This window comes from Scophthalmus maximus, chromosome 9 (genome assembly GCF_022379125.1).
Source record: "Scophthalmus maximus strain ysfricsl-2021 chromosome 9, ASM2237912v1, whole genome shotgun sequence".
NCBI classification, from domain to species: Eukaryota; Metazoa; Chordata; class Actinopteri; order Pleuronectiformes; family Scophthalmidae; genus Scophthalmus; species Scophthalmus maximus.
The window spans coordinates 21,901,671-21,919,417 of record NC_061523.1 but is presented as its reverse complement, the minus strand read 5'-3'; the positions used below and the strand labels follow the sequence as shown (position 1 = coordinate 21,919,417).

At 42.9% G+C, this 17,747-nt stretch overlaps 1 protein-coding gene across 5 annotated transcripts in view; it reads right to left on the bottom strand.

Annotated features, from left to right (window-relative positions):
* Positions 1–1,722: 1,722 nt before the first annotated feature.
* lbx2 (ladybird homeobox 2) overlaps positions 1,723–17,747 on the bottom strand; it is a 131,885-nt gene continuing 115,860 nt past the window's right edge. For 3 of the 5 annotated variants that reach the window (XM_047334513.1, XM_047334512.1, XM_047334515.1), the window contains 3 exons: positions 8,331–8,589; positions 3,714–4,677; positions 1,723–3,150 (listed from right to left, as the gene is read on the bottom strand). In XM_047334513.1, coding sequence (XP_047190469.1) covers positions 2,642–3,150; positions 3,714–4,062 — 858 coding nt within the window. In that variant the 5' untranslated portion in view covers positions 4,063–4,677; positions 8,331–8,589 and the 3' untranslated portion in view covers positions 1,723–2,641. Of the gene's footprint in view, positions 3,151–3,713; positions 4,678–6,650; positions 6,819–8,330; positions 8,590–17,747 lie in introns of those variants that run through there. The other 2 variants (XM_047334514.1, XM_035650259.2) reach the window with 2 other exon arrangements.

Below are 17,747 nucleotides of genomic sequence, written 5' to 3'. Positions count from 1 at the left end.
TCACCACAGAGAAGAAGAAGAAGAAGAGAAGAAGAAGAGAAGAAGAGAAGAAGAGAAGAAGAAGAAGAGAAGAAGAAGAGAAGAAGAGAAGAAGAAGAAGAGAAGAAGAAGACACACGAGCTGTTTAACTCCAGTTCCTCTTCTGCTGTTCAGTTTAGATTTTTATTTTCAAAACTTTTTTAATTTTATTATTTAATTTGTTTTCACTGCGTTTTTAAAACCAGCCACAGAAAAAAAGCACTTTCCTTCCAAATATTATTATTTTCATTAGTTTTTCTGTTTTAATTAAAATTAAAATAATGAAATACCTAAACGTTCAGTAGCTATAAATGTGAATTATATAATATATAATCGTATATTATATATTTTATATCGACAATATTTTCATTTAATGGATGCTAAACAATCCCCATAAATAATAAAGGTTGACATTTGTTTTTGTTTTTTTAATTAAAGAATAAAATGATCCCAGTGAGAAAAAAACATTAGATGACCTCAGAGAGCAGGAGGACTCTGACTTGATGCGAAATATATTTGTCTTATATTTGTTGACACAAAAAGAGAAATATAAACGTATAATAAATTATTCTTTTATAGGAAAAAAAGAAATTGCAGTTTGGTTTATATATCAAATATCATCAACGGTCCTAATTGTAAAATAGCGTTGGGTTATCGGTTCGACACGCGCACACACGCACACACACACACACACACACACAAATGGTCAGTCAGCAGCAGCAGCACGTCACATTTCCACCGCCTCCCATTGAGCTTTATTCATTAGGGATCATCACACGAACCCATTTGCTATTCATGGGACACTTTCTCTCTCCCTCTCTCTCTCTCTCTCTCTCTCTCTCTCTCCCTCTCTCTCTCCCTCTCTCTCTCTCTCTCTCTCTCTCCCTCTCCCTCTCCCTCTCCCTCCCTCTCTCTCTCTCTCTCCCTCTCTCTCTCTCTCTCTCTCAAACAGACCCCGAGTCACGAGCGGCAGATGCCTGGCCATTGTGGCCCCGCGCGGCCCCGCGCGGCCCCGCACGGCCCCGCGCGGCTCGGCCCGGTGGGTGGAAGCTGTTGTATGTCTGCGAGGCGAGGGGCGGGTTCCAGCCCACGATCAATCATGTCGACCAGTTGTGTTGAAGACGAGTAAGAGAAGGAAACAGAGGTCTCGACATATGGCGTCTCCACACCGCAGCCGGACCGGGACCTTCTTGTGACAAGATGTATTCAAAGGCCCGCAGACAGAATGGGAAGAAAGGGACCTCGGACGGCTGCTAATTGAAGTCATGGCACATGGAGGCTGAAAGCAGAGGTCAATTATTCCCCCTTCCCTTTTCTTTTCTTTTTTCTCTTTTACCAAGCAGAGTAGGGGTTTTTTTTTTTCAGGGTGTAAAATTCCTGTTTTGTTATATTCTTGTAATCATCATATAGGAGATATGACGACATTGGAGGGGCTCGGTGTTGATGCCATATAGTCATAATATTCCTTCAACACGTGTTGAAAGAAATAATTAAAAACATTTTGGTAACTTTAAAATCAATTACTGCCCTTTAAAAAAAACAAAATAAATTTCTTAAAACCTTAAATATAATATTCCCATATAAAGACTCGTCCCTTCGTCATGTTTTTTATTTTATTTTTTAGGATTAATTCATTTTTATAATATTTTTTATGATATAAGGACAATCCCCCCCCAAAAAATCCAGCCGCGTCATAAGGAGACGTCTTTTGAAATATCATATAACCTTTATTTACATAGATGCTGATTAAATAGAATGTTACAATAAAATTATCGCGCGTATGGATGATGTTTGATCTATGTACATGAAGAACTCAGAGCGCCTGAGGAAAAAGTATGCAGTCCATACTATATATATATCTATAGATATATCTATAGATATATCTATAGATATATATATATATGTGTGTGTGTGTGTGTGTGTGTGTGGCGGTGCCTCCTCATCCTTTTCTGCGCTGCGCACCGGGGGCCTTTCGGCAAAACACGTTTCTGCAAACATGCCAAAAATACAAATAAAATAAGCAGAAAGAAAAGAAAAAAAAAAGTAGTGTGACTCGTTGACACATCGAGCTGTGCGTGGGAAAACAAAAAGAAAACAAAAGGGGGCGGAGGAGGGAGGAGGGGGGGTCATTTATAGATTTGGCACATCCGATTTCCTTGAACAAGAAGAATGCGAATTAATGGCAAACAAAAAAAAAGAATAATTGCACAACTTTCCACACACACACATACAAACACACACACACGCACACACACACACACACACACACGCACACACACACAACCCCCCAAAACCGAAGGTGAAATATTCAAATGTTTCTACACAGGTTGCAGTCTTCCTGTAACATAACAGTCTGGAGAGGAACCCGGATACTCCTCCGATACGTGGAAGGTTTATCAATAAGTCCGATTAATAAATTAAAAGTGGAGGAGAAAGAAAGACAAAAAGAGGAGGAGGAGAAAAAAAAAATACTTTCCTGAAATGTTTCTATATTCTCCTGTTTATGTCAATATCCGTGCAAAAGTTTGGGAAGAAAAAAAATGCCCCCTTTTCTTTTTGTAATATTCTTTCTGTTGTTGTTGTTGTTGTTGTTGTTATGAAAATCACAGGCCCCCGCGACACGTCAATCGTCCACCTCGATCTCCTCGTCGTCCTCCGAGAACTCATCCGTGGTTTGGTCTCTGGACGAGGAGGGGGACGACTGCGGGAAGGCCCGGTGTCCCCCCTGCGAGGTCGGGGAGACGCTGGGCGAAACGCCGCCGCCGCCCTGCTGCCGCCGCCGCTGCGCGTCCTCCTCCTCGTCCTCGTCCTCCTCCTCCTCCTCAATGTTCTCCATGCTCACGAGCTTCTGCAGCGTCTGCGGCGTGATCTTCTTCAGCGACTCCACGTCCGCCTTCATCTCCTCCAGGTCGCGCTTGAGCTTCGCCCGGCGGTTCTGGAACCAGGTGATGACCTGCGCGTTGGACAGGCCCAGCTGCTGCGCGATCTGGTCGCGGTCGGCCGGCGACAGGTACTTCTGGTACAGGAAGCGCTTCTCCAGCTCGTAGATCTGGTGGTTGGTGAAGGCCGTGCGCGACTTTCTCCTCTTCTTCGACGTCTGCCTCTGGCCGAAGCCGTTCACGTGCTCGCGACCTTGGGGAGGAGAAGGGGGGAAAAAAAGAAACGTGCAAAGGAGTGAAACGACCGCTAAAGGGGGGCCACATCATATCCCCCCTCCCCGGGCTGCAGCAACAGCAACAGAAACAGGCCTGTCCATTTTAACTCCACCATAAAAATCATAACAGCAAACAAGACTTTTTAAGAACTTGGCTGAACCCAGAGCGTTTCACTGGAGAATCAGTCACAAAAGCAAGAATTTAATCCAAATATGTGGATTGCTATGTCAATTATTTACACATATGATCACAAAATACACAGCATCCATGTGCCATCTGTCAATCTGTGCGTTTTTTTTCCAACATGGCACGTTATGCATAATGGCCGGTTTACCGTTTGGCAAACATGCAAACCAATTTTAGCAGTTTGTCTTTTAATGCGTAAACATTTGGACACATTCCGATAGTGTGGCTGCGTCCTCGCGTGTGTGCACACTTGATACTGTTCAGACTTCCCTTCTATCCAAAGTTTCTCTAACTGTCCGAAAACGTATACGTATATTAGACATAAGCGTGCGTAAAATGCCCAAAAGTCTTTACCTTCCGCCGCCTGGATCACGCTCACTTCCAGCCCCTTGAACGTTTTGCTCGCCAGCTCCTCCAGCGCGCACAGCGGCGACGAGGGAGTGGTGATCCCGTTCCTCGCCGAGTTCGAGCCCGCGACTTTCTGCAGCAGCGCCCTCGTCGTCGTGGTCGTCGTCGGCGGACGGATCGCGCTGGCGACCGACTTCTTCACCGAGGGCTTGTTGAGGATGTCCTCGATGCTGAACGGCGTCAGGGGCTTGTTGGAGTTGGCCGGCGGCGGCAGCTGGTCCAGGGGAGCCCGTCTCCTCTCCTCGCCGCCGGACTGCAACACTGAGCCCGCCTTCATGTCTCTACCAGAGGTCATCGCCGCAGTCCCCGAAACAAATCGCTGCTGCACGCAGAAGTTGGGTTATTTCATTCAAATGGTCGTTTTGTTGATGTCTTCTTACGGGTCCACAAGTGTCGTCCTCGGCGTTTTCTCCAAGACCTCCCTCTAAATGTTGTTGCAACTTTAGTTCGCCGGGGAACTTTCCTCCAAAACAACCATGCTTCTGGCGTTACAGTTGCAAGAGGCAAAGCCGGAGGACTCGTAGCTATTCCCCCCTCAGAGATCCGTAGTTCCTCTGCCAAGCTCCATGTAAGATCTTTAGGAAGTATAACCGACCGGAGGGGAGTGAATCCCCTGCACAGGAAGAAAAAAAACCAAGCTGTCTCTCTCAAGCAGCAAGAAAAAGAAGAAGAAGAAAAAAGGGCGACTGCTAACGAGTTATTGTTGATTGGGCGAAGTTCAATTAGAGAAACACTACACTACTTGCTGACCCGCTCGCTTGCGTCTTAAAGGGCCGGAGCATAATAACTAATTGGACGTGGGGGGAGAGGAGGAGTCTGTCGCTGCCGAGGAGGAGGAAGAAGAAGAAGATGACGATGATGCCCCCACGAAATGTTTGTGCATCTGTTTCCCTCTGCTGGTCTGTTCCTCCTCAAGAAAAAAAGAAAAGAAAAAGGGAGAGTTAGTTGATGCCCTGTTTAAAAAAAACCTGCCACCACCCTGCAGCATTATGGGAAAGTTTTGAAAGGAACACAACCAAGTGTGCCAACAGAGGTCTCCAGCCGTGATAGCCAGTTTGTCATTTTTTTTTTGTGCGTAATTACGCACAGGGGCGTTATGCGTAAAACGTGTGCGCATTTGGAATTTGGCTTCAGAATAGTCACAATGCATTGGCACATGTATGGATTTGGTTTAGAAGTATATAAAAAAAAATACTTAGGAATATTTTCCAATGCTGGTGATGATTTTTTTTTGTGATTATATAAAAACATGAGGGTTTTTCCCCTAATTCCCATGGCAACAAATTACAAAGAAAGACATCATAACGAGCATCACTCATTTGTTTTGAACTTGATAGTTTTCTTTATGTATTTGACGTCTTGTATTTGTTCTTTTGTCCTCGTGCGTCAACGTGGGTTAGGGGCAGGTAAAAAAACAACAACCCACCGCCACCCCAGTTTTAGTTACAGTGTAATTCAACGCGGGAGCAGCGTGAAACGAGCGTCTCCAGATGAAGGTGACGCCTGCTGAGGCTCAGAGGATGGATCATGTGAATATTAATTTTTTTCTTTATGTTTTTATTGATGTAAAGAGATAAAAAAAAAGAATTGGATCGAGTTGGACACCGAGAGCAACAGCAGGTAAGTGCGTTCAGAGGAAACACTCACTGTTTTTTATTTGAGGCTTGTAAAAATATATTTGGCTCGATTCGTTTAAATGTTTAATGCCTTTTGTAGAGATTACACATTGATCTGCAGGCATAACGGAATGAGCACTTTGCATTTTTAAGAATAAGAAATAATAATAATAATAATAATAGCACTAAAAAATATTGGCAACATTGTTTATAAAACCTATTTGAATGTAAAAAAAATACAACAAACAGACATTTCTTTACACAAAATGGAACAGAAGCTGCTCGTGATGAAAACTCGAAATATATCAAATCTGTTTATATTCCAGCATCTGAATTATAATCCACGTGCCAACTGCCATCAGGTGCCAGAGGTTGAATAAAACAAATTATATACATATATATATATATATAAATACAATAATTAGCCTATATAATATTTTTTTCTAATCACAATCCGATTACTCCGACACGTTTGGGTGGAGGTCTGCCGCCCGGGGGGAAGAAGCCACTGCATGCGGAGCTGCCGGTGCCAACGCGGAGCATATGGTGACATTGGTTTAGGGACAGAGTTATAAAAACAGCAGGACATTCTATTAGCCGCCTCGGAGGTCCGACCTCCCGTTTGTTGGTGGCTGCTCCGAATGTAGTTGTTTCTCCACAACGAGCAGGAGTTTATACACATTTGGTTTTGGGACAATTTTTTTTGATAACAAGGAGCACGCATCATTCCGATAAGAAAAATCCAGCCTGGTCCGAGCAGCTTTTACCGTAATATCACAATGATTCTGATTTACTTGGATATTTTTTAAAGACTTGGTTCCAAATTGTTTTAATTCAGACTGTGGCGTGGAATGCTTTTTTTTTTTTTTTAAATTTGCATTATGCATTTACATTTGTCAGTTATTATTTTTATTTAAATGTTTCACAGAAACACCAGAGATTACAGTAAAAGAAAAAAAGAAGAATATTACAAATCTTTAAACTATGGATTCATCTCCCTGCAGGCCTGTATCATCCACACACACACACACACACACACACACCCGCACACACGCCTCCTCGTTATGAAACAGAGGAAACCCCCTCTGAGGATGTTTTCCCACTGGTAATTTTATCTTCAGAGAGAAAAAGCCCTGCTGCACCAACATGACCCGCGCTGCTGTCGATCATTAACCCTCAACTCTTTACCACAGAAAACGTCGCTTCCAAATGAGCTTCAAGGTCTGACGCTGAAAGTTTTTTTGTTAATTCTTCTTCTTCATCTTACTTTAAACGTTAATTAGAAGCAGAGCAGCTGACATCATCAATCACCAGCTCTTGGACGGATTTAATTGGATGATTCGCTTCGATTTTTTTTTTTTTAAATCTCCAATCAAGCTCCTGGATCCTTTCTGCAAAAAAAGAGAATATTATTATATTATATTCTCTTGCATTTAAATTTCACAGGTCACCTTTTTTTAAATGCTCGTGTCATGATCCTGCAGCTCGATTAAAAATTAAAAAAAGAAAACCACGCCCTCTCCCGGTATAAAGGTCAGACTTTGTGTCATTAATCACGTGCACGTTAATTCCTCTGCAGCGTTCCGGAGCCGAGATCAGGGCGATGCTCACCGGGCTCCACGCACCTCAGCCTCGGCCTCAGCCAGCGCAGAGAACCGGAGAAGGTGACGACAGACGCAACGACTGCCATAGCAATAATAATAATAATAATAATAATAATAATAATAATAATAATAATTCTGAAATTGTGATTAGTTACAGTGCTTGTAACGCGTCCCCGCTCATCAATGCAGCAAAAAACAACATGTTTTTGAAGCAAAGAGGCTTTTTAAAAATACAATTCTTTCACAAATTCGATTGGTTCAAATATTTGATGCAGTTCAATATGCAATGAAGCACAAATACTCCAAAAAAAAAAAAAAAAAGAAGCACATTCTGCGATTACTTTTTTGTCTCATAAAATCTCCCTAAAATCTCCAACAACAGCTGGGCTATAATAACATTTTATTACAAAATGTATTGTAGGAAACATATAACCGTAAAAAAAAAACAGTAATATTAGAAACAATTAGCTCCCAATATATAAGTGACATCTGATGACACATTGTAGAAATGTAAAGCAATATTCATGACTTTAAAAAATAAGTTAATAAAGATAAAGACTGTTGAATCAGCATCGAGTACCACACATATTTCAGAGACATTTGGGGTTGTTGTTATTGTTATTATTATTATTTTTAATACTATGCTGATTTTATCCTTTCATAATACAGTTGAATATTAACAGTTCATCTGTTGAGGCCTCGGTGTTTTGTCTCCAGTGCTGCAGTGAAGAGGCAGCTCTCTCTCTCTCTCTCTCTCTCTCTCTCTCTCTCTCTCTCTCTTGCAGCGCACCGTGTCGGCCCGCGTGCGTTTTACGAAACCCAGCAGCTGTAAACGCCTCACGGCGAATATAACATGATACAGGAGGAGGAGGAGGAGGCTGCTCGGGGCTCGGGCCGCTGCGGGTGTTTGTGTCCATCCTTCCACCAACTGTTTCCACTGTGAAGACACACAGCGAGCGGAGGAGCCGAGGGGCTCGATGAGGCTGGATCCCCCCAAATGACCTGGGCCTCGACGTGATGGACAGTGTGCGTCTCTTTTAATTTTCTTTTTACAGCATCAATGTTAAAATAGTTTACAGGAATAAACAATCAATTTCTTAAGGCTAAATGTATAATAATGAAAAGAGCAATACCCCCAAAAATATAATAAGAATGTGTGTGATCATTCGGACACTGTACACAAATAAAAATGATAAAATCATTAGTAGATATACATATTTTTATACTTTATTATATACTCGTGTGTAATGATGGATACGTCATCCAGCTCATATCCCACCTGCCCTGCGCGCGCGTGTGTGTGTGTGTGTGTGCGTGTGCGTGCGTCGGCGCTGACAGCTCACCTAACTCGCGTGGCGCATCATGCTCTTTTTCCCCAGCTGTCCTCGAACGCACCGTCGCAGTCGCACAGGTGTTCGTCGTCCTCTCGCAGCAGCGTCGCTCCTGTACGGTGATGATGATGATGATGATGATGATGATGACGATGCGTCGTCTTCCTCATAGGCCGAGGGGCCCGAGGCTTTGCATTACGTCATTGTCCTCACAGGTCTTTTGTTCCAGTGCAGCAGCATCACACTCCAGAGGTGTTTTAGTTATCAGGGACTAAAATCAGACATTAAAATCTTGAGAATATTGTGCAGCCAAACAACAACAACATGTGTCATTTGTGCTTTATGTTTGTGGTCTTAATGAAATTCTATATAAAACAACCAAGTGAAAATCCATCCATCCAAATTAAGGAGTTTTGGTGTATTATATTAAAATGCCAGAACCTGACACCATGCAGGGTTTCATCTATTATTATTATTATTTGGTTATTCTGTTATCGATCAATCTTTCTTTTGCACCCTCATCAATTCACTCATCATTCAAATGTAAAAAAAAAAAAGTAAAAATGGCCTTTTGAATAATTTATATTCGCAATTGTTTCATCAGACTAACAGAAACCAAAACACAAAGGTATTAACTTTACATTTCTATGCAACAATTGAAAGGCAGCAGATTCGCGAATCTGAGATGAATGTTTATCATTTTTCGTGCTTGACAAACGTCTGAAACGATTATTCGAATATAGTTGACTGACTATTGATTAATTGATGGATTTATCGATTAATCACATATTCCTTTCAGCTCTACATTGAGGCCCTTTACAACCACCAGCTAGAGAATAATACCCTGCGTCTCTGCTGCATCAGCAGGGAGTATATGTTCAGAATGTTATACTTTATTCTGCCTGTGCTTCAATATATATATTTAGTATAATACAGGCACTTGAGGATGTGACAACATGACTAGCAGCTACTGTTGGCATGAAGAAATGAGTGTGGTGTTCATGGACACTTGGTTTTTCCACAAGGGCGACAAACAATTGAAATACTGTAAATACTCAGGACTGCAAACGCACAAAAGGGACAGATTCTGTTAATATCTATGATGATGACTAGATCAGAGTGTTTCCCTCACAGTGGATGAAGTGAGTTTTCGTGGTGCTGCACCGATTTTGGTTGTGTTGATCTCGTCTGACTGACATCCCGATTGTCATTCCCAGCGGCTCGGCACAGATTCCCAAATAAATAAAACAGCAAAGAGTTTCCAAGACACAACGCAGCCGAACACAGAACTACCTCAGACCTTTGTGGCTGTTTTTTTTCTTCTTTTCTTCTCCTTCATGGCCTGAGATCACACACACACACACACACACACACACACCCACACACACACACACACACACACACGCTCCCGAGGGTGGACTGTGGTCGTCCCGTGTTCCCCTCTTATGGCCCAGCGGCGCCCATTCGACATCATAAAGCAGGACATGTGGAGGATTACAGTTACATTAAGGCTGAATGTTTCTCCTGTTTGACTCTTGATTAGCCTCATTACTATTCAATTAGTCCGTCGACTCCAAGTACATCAGCAGTGGAATCTGAAACCACATGGCAGATTTATATCAACAACATTTATATTGCTGGTGTGTGTGTGTGTGTGTGTGTGTGTGTGTGTGTGTGTGTGTGTGTGTGTGTGTGTGTGTGTGTGTGTGTGTGTGTGTGTGTGTGTTTGGGGCCCAAAGCCAAACTCGCCGCTAAGAGCGACTAGAAATGACCAATGACATCATACTAATTCTGTTGTTATTGTTATAACTAAAGTAAAAAATATTACATGATTGGAAAAAAAGCAATATTTAAATTTTGGGTTGCTTTAATGTCACAAGATGATTTATTTTTATGTGTGTGTATTAAAGCATAAGTACAACTTTCTTTGACCGTTGAGTTATACCTGCAAACATTATTCAAAATTTAAAATAAATAAATGAAAATATTAAAAAAAGAAAATTTAAATATTGTTATTGTCAACTGATCAAAATTCAAGTACAGGTTTTGGTAGGTAGCTCAATTGTTTTTACAAAATATTACAAAAAAAATTCCAGCATCAGAAAAGATCAGTGGGCTGAGTTTTGAAGATAAGGGACCATTCATTTTTTTAGGCAAAATCGTTAACATCGGGGATTTGACAATTCATAATTGGAAACTGTATGAGACTGAGTCTTTATCAGCATCCAGCACAAACACACACGCACACACACACACACACACATGCACACACGGAGTGCACGTGGTCAGATCTATTTATAGGTAATGATGGACGTCTGCTGCCGAGCTGCTCTGTGATCAGGACCGACCGCGACGCGAACGCTGCGTCCACAGTCGGGAGCAGACGTTCGACCTTCGTGACCTCCGTTGTTGAACAAAAGCAATGAAAAAAACAAACTGCAGCTGGTCGTCACCAAGAAGGAAAAACAAAGACAAATCATGGATATTCTCAACAAACATCCGCTCGGAGTTGCATTGACGTATTTCTGTTGTGTTTTGTCGCGGAAAAAACCTTCATGTGTTAAAATTGGATCGACTTCTTTCTGAAAAGTACGGAACACGATTCTGCAAAGAACAAGGTGACGTGAGTCTAACAACCTCAGTGTTTGCTTGAATCGACATCACGCGATGCACAAATGTCCCGAATATAAACACATTTAAATGTCGATATCAAACCTGTTTTCCGTCTTCATTCAGAATCAGAACAGCCGGAAACATTATGGTTATTGTTCAGGCAAAACCCAACAACTTCCAAACCTGACTAATAATAATATGCAGACAAATCTCATTTTGTTATCCAACGTCAAGTGCAACAGATTAAACTCATGTTAAGTTTTTGTTGCAGTGAAATCACGTCGAGAACCAAACACCTCCACATTCTGTGCAATAATGATACAATTATCCACTTAAACATAATCGTGCTCATTAAATAATTTATCCGTTCAATTGCCTCATTCTCTAGACTTTTATTCATACGCTGCAATCACATCGGTGAATTATTGCGCCGACTCTCCCCTGGCTCCTGCGCAGGCAACCAAACCTAATGTATGTCGCGGCGTTACGCCCCCGATCGTTTGTCCATTAGTTCCACGGGTTTGAATCTGAAACCAACCGAGGGAACGGTTTTGATTTTCGGGAGCTCGTCAGCGAGACTCGGAGAAACGTGTAGGACTTTGTTTAACAGCGGCTTGAAACTGTTGTCCCCCCCCCATCATTCAAGAATATAAAAAAAACTCAGAAACAAATACCGGCCAGGACTCCGAGGGCCCCGGCCGCTCGTGTCACCGCACATATCTCGGCAAATGAAGACAAATGCTCGTGAGTGAGCACGACTGGTTTTTCCAGGGGGAGCTTTGGTACAAATTAATCACTTGCAATTCTGCCCTCGTCCACTTGGGTACCCCCCCCCCCCCGTCCCCCCCGGTTCGGTCCCCGGTGCAGCGTCCGATAGGTAATGAGGTGGTGGGGGGGTTTCGCACAATCGTCGACCGCTCTTTACGAGCCCGAGTTTGAAATGAGAAGAAGAAAAAAATGAGTAAGTGAAGCCACTCTCTGGAGGGCCGTCGCTTTCTCGAGGTGGTGTGGCGCCTTGACCTCCGAGATCAACCCCTCCACCAAGTCTTCGCACATCAGGATTTCATTAAGTGGTGAGTAGAGACCCCCACCACCACCACCACCACCACCACCACCACCACCACCCCCTTCAAATTCACTCCACTCCATCACCACCCTCCTCCTCCTCCTCCTCCTCCTTTGCTCTCTCTTTCTCTCTCTCCTGCGCCACTTTGCTCCCAAACCAAATGAGGAAATAGCTCGTCTGGTCGCTGACAGACCCCGGGTCGGGCCGTAAAGATAAATGACCCAAAGTATTAAAGTTTAACACGTTGACAAAACCCACCTGATCTGCAGGATTAATGCAACAAAAGATCCATCTGTGGAAAAAGAAGGAGAGGGGGGGGGGAGGGGAGGAGGTGGGGGTGACGGGGACTCACAGGAGAGTAATAGCCGGGCACTGGGAAGGTCAAACAATATTTAGGATAAGTACATATCCAGGGCTGAGGGGCAGAAGTTTGCAGAGGCCGTACGTGTTCCTGTACGTCACCGCGTGGCAACACAAGAGCCGAATACGCACAACACCTACAACACACACACACACACACACACACACGCACACACAGTTAGGACTTCTGGTACTTCATTGGGTCGAATGGAGAACACAAGGAGTGCTTTTACTTAAAATCACATTCATATTCTGACGTCATCCGGAGCGGAGGTTCTCTCCTCGGAGGGTTTTTTTTCCGACCACAACAAAAGTGTTTTTGCCCGAAACGTGAACGCGCTTGTGATGAAAATACAGAACCCCGAAGCACAGCAATATATATTTTTTTTAATCTTTGTCCAATTGGAAGGCATCACGCAGCTTTAAATATAAAACTATCGCTGCTGGTGTTCGTCTACAAAAGCCTGCATACTGGCGTCTGCGATGTCGCTGGTGGCAGATATTGAGATGCATCTTATTTGGCCTTTAATCAGGACACAAGGTCATTTCCACAAGGGACATTGTGGACGTGAATGCGGTCGTTGTCCTCATCGTTTCGTCCGAGAGAGGTTATGACTTCCCCCACGGGGGGGAAACGGGGCTGATTGAGTTTGTGTTATCTTCTTGTTTAAAGTTGAGGCCAAAGGTGAAAACGCTGCGTATAACTCACTTGCACTCTGTCAGTATTTCGGATGATATTATAGGACTGATGTGGGAAACGTCAGGAGTGTTACTCGATTAGACGATGAGAGTTCATCTCGGTCCGTTTGTTGTTTTGCTGATAAATGGACAGTTGCAGCTCAGGATCAATGGATGGATATTCAATTTCAGGTCCAAGCTGATGAGCTTCGGTTTGTACAACTCTTTATTATTATTGATGCCTTATAATTGCCATTTTAATTGACAAATATTTCTCCCTGATCAATTTTCCCCGCTTAAGATATTGCGTATGGAACGCTTTCACAGTTTGATCCTCTCAGATATATGATTACACGCATGAACAAAATCCTTAAGTTAAATATAACTCCGTCTGTTTATACACCTGCACAGATCAGTCACAGGCAGGTTATAAAGAACTTTTCAGTGTTTTGTATAAAACTCAACAAAAGACTTGTTGAACCTGAGAATGAAAAAAAGATGATATGTGAATAAAAATTAATATTTAACCTTCTTTGTTATCACATTTTGTGGATCAATAACTGTTTATATGCTAATTATGAACAGGATCACAGGATTTCATTCACAATTTTTTAGATAAATTACCTGAAAATCTCCTCATATGTCCGTACAACTACACGTGTATAAAGAGTTTATCACGTTTTTATTGCTTCACTGGTTCTAAATATGAAGTCGCGAGGTTTTGAAATACAGCGTCATCACAGGCACTGTCACTTTGTGTGCGTGTCTGAATGTGGACAGGACACGTTCGAACACGACATGTCAGTGTGAGCGCAGTGTTTGTACAGTATACACAGGGGTGTAGCAGCAAATTCTGGGGCCCCATACATACGCTGTGTGTCTGTGGGCCCCCCCGCAGCTATGATGCTGATTAATTTATGATACTGTGTATGTGTTCTAATATTAACTAGCTAATTAACTCCTACTTTATTCATGTAGTAAAAATTACAGTTAGCTAGCTAGCAGCCTTTAATATATATATATATATATATATATATATATATATATATATATATATATATATACACACGATGCTATTAATAGGCACTGAGTTGAGAAGTGAAACTCCTCGGTGAGCATCATTAATCCACTCCAGACTGAAGATTTGTTCTCCTCAGATTAGACTCCCAGTCTCCCACTCACTCACACTCACACACGACTGCCAGTAGAGTTACGGCATTCATTTTTTGTTGAAAATAATTGTACTGTACATCGCCGTGATTAAGATTTAATGTGAAACCCCCCGCGCTCGCCTCAGCAGGACAAAACAAACACCAAGAATTATTAGCGCGCGGTCGCGCGCGCACACACACCGCTGCTATTTTGGCCCCTGATCGGGATGCGCCGCGCGCGATGATGAATGTGTCCACGCAGGTGAAATACAAGCTGCTAAACCGAGAGGATCGCAGCCGAGGTGCAGACGCAGTCGGCGCTCGCTGGAACGGCTTTGGATTGTTTCTAAGCCAGCCGTTAAATCATTATTATTGCCCGCTATTTTTTTTCCACACAAGATTTAAATTGAAGTTTCTCCACTTGGAAGACGTCCTCCCCCCCCCCCCCCCTCCTTCCCAACTGAAGTATTCAAATCATGATAATGTGCAGGAAGTTCCAAAGTAAAACCATTAGCCAGATGGCTAAACCTGTCTTTTGTTAGAGCTGTGCTGATGTCACAGGCTTTAGGGGGGGGGGGGGGGGGGGGGGCCTCATTTCTTATGAAATGCAGGATAGTTATCGGAAAAATATAATGATCACATCTCACCAGATTATTCTGTATCTCTTTAATAAATATGAAAAGTTCAAAAACAAAGACGTGACAGACTTTTAAACAGCCAGGCCGCTGGGGGGGGGGGGGGGGGGGGGGGGGGGGGGGGGGGGGCAATGACATTTAATGAGCTATTTACTCTTTATGATTTATTTTCTTTGTGTCCGACACGTTCATACTTTTCCTCTCATACACTTTCTTTTGACTTATGTCATTGAGATATTTTAACGTAGAGGAAAACAGGACAAATTGAAATAGTGGGGGGAAAAAAAAGAAGAAGAAGAAAAAAAAAGAAACCTGGGGAGGGGGGAGCATAAATATCGAGGGAGTGAAAACACTAAGCGAGGTCTTGGCCCGATCCGTGTCCATAACTTACCCGTGTCGCGGTGGTGCATAAATATTAAGGGGAAAAAAAGGTTCACACTCCGTCGCGAACCATGAACAATGGATCCATGGAGAGAGAAGAAGAAACAAACCTCTTGCGTCCTCTGACCGTCGGACCCTTTGTGTCTGCGCCTTATTTTATATTTTCCAAATCAGCATCGAGACAGACTCGGGCTCTCAAGAGAACAGATGAACCATTTTTTTTCTTCTGTACCGAGCGAAAAATCTCAAGGGGGTTCGTTTATTCCCTCGTCCGTGCAGTTACAGTAATCAATATCTAAACTGTTGACCATCACCAACATACATTTTATAACAGATTTGTGTGACGCTTCCAGCTTTTCCACAGCAACTTAGCACACGAGTTCCACTCTCCTCCCCGTCTCCTTCAACACCCCGTGGCTCTGCATTAATACAAATCACAAGAGCACAGGCGGACCCAGCCCTCCGCCCAGTCACTTCCTCTATGAGTTTATTTCCTGCCGCAGAGCCATTTTAATAAATTTCCTCCGGTGCGTTTTAACGTTTTCACGCTAAGTGTGTGTGACTGCGACTGAGCGCCCGGCGCGCCAACCCGGTGTTAACAACAACAACAACAAAAGAAGAACTTTTGAAAGTTATTCTACGCCTGCTGTGCAGTTTTATGTCTTCGGCGCGTTCCAGATGTGGACTCACGAGTCTCAGGCGAACACTTTGCAACGGGGGATTCTGGCTTCTCTTCTCATGTTTGTGAGAAACTGTGCTCACCCGAGAAAAAACTGTTTCACACACACACACACACACACTCCACCAAGCCTTAACCATCCTGTAGCTGCAATATATTGAGAGAGTATACAGTTAAAAAGATGTACTTTCAATATCAGTGTTCCATATTTTCTACATTGAAGAACAAGGCAAGAAATGTTTCCCCAAATATTTGGTGAAAATTATCTAAAGGATTTATTTTGCCTTCATATGAATGTGAATGCGTGGAGATTGATATTTGAGATATTTTAATGATTACATGTAGATGTATTCCGCATCGTACCAACCTTTAAAGGTGTTTTTTGGTGTATCCCCAAAGTATTTTGAGTGCATTGTAATCTGTATTCAGATTTCAATGCACTTTAATGTCAAGTGTGAACAAGGCATTAGTACAGAGCCCCCCTATAGGCTCAGGTGAGAAAAAAATGAAGAGCCATCCGTACCCACGGTTTACTAATCCGTACCCACAGTTTTGCATCTACCCGCTTCTTTCTTCAGCAAACAAGGAATTAATTTTGCGAAACATTTCTCAGCGATTGCATTTGTACATCCACACACAATGAATGCTGTGAATCTCAACATAGCATTAAATCTACCCTTAAATAGATACATTGGATTTACTAGGCGGATCGATCGCCGGTAATGGATGTCGTGCTCGCTGGAGAAAGAAGTGGAAAAGCAAAACTGTGTGTACAGATTAGAAAAACTGTGGATATGGATTACAAGCTCTGTGGGTACGGATTACAAGCTCTGTGGGTACGGATTACAAGATCTTGGGGTACGGATTACAAAAACTGTGGGTACGGATTACAAAATCTGTGGGTACGTTTTACAAAATCTGTGGGTACGGATTACAATTAAACCTTGGGTATGGATTACACATGGCTCTCTTTTTCTCACCTGAGCCTAGGGGGGCTCCGTAGAACAGGAAACGCCAATCTGCATTTTCTAACCGACTCTCCCAACGTGTCTTTTAAAACAACAAAACAGAGCAATCTATTTTTTTTAAAAGCTACTTGAGCAAATCCGTCAACTTTGCGTCCCATTTTATTTATTTTTTGCTTCCCCTGGCTCGACAGTCTGTGTGCAGTGGCACATGGCGCACCCCTCCGTGACCACATCCGCCGTAAGCAGCCGGCGAGATGAAACGATATGGAGATTATCCGGACAAAAAAAGCGCCTCCCAGCTTGTCACGGGATGCAGACCGTATTGTACATCCACATGTATTGAACACAAACCTGTCACCGTCCGTGACAGCCCCATTCATCACACACAAAGCCAATCCTGTCAGCGGCACAATGCGTCCTATCGGTCCCCCCTCCCTCCCCCCCTTCTAAGTGACAGCGCTGAAATGAACATTAGGACGCCTGGGTATATATTCAAATGATTTGGAGTTTTTTTTCTTTCTTTCTCTGCCTTCCAATGAAGCCAATTTCCAGAAGCTAATAAACCTGGGAATTATTTCACCTCAGACGAGGGATGGGCTTTTTGCACGCTGACACATCATGAGGTCCCATGGGGGCGGCTGCCATGGAAGTTGGCCAATCTGTTATTTCAGATCAAAAGGATTATCAGCAGGGAAAGTTTGACGTACAAAAAAAATTAAATCAACGCAATCATTATGTTATATTATATTCTAAGTAATGGTTTTACATTTTTCATTGTACTTTGCTCTTTACGTTGACTTGATGCTACTTACGACATCTCTCCAGGTATAATGCACCAGCACTCATGTAAATGAGTTATTCTGTGTCTAGTCGTTCGATGAACTTCTATTTTATTCCT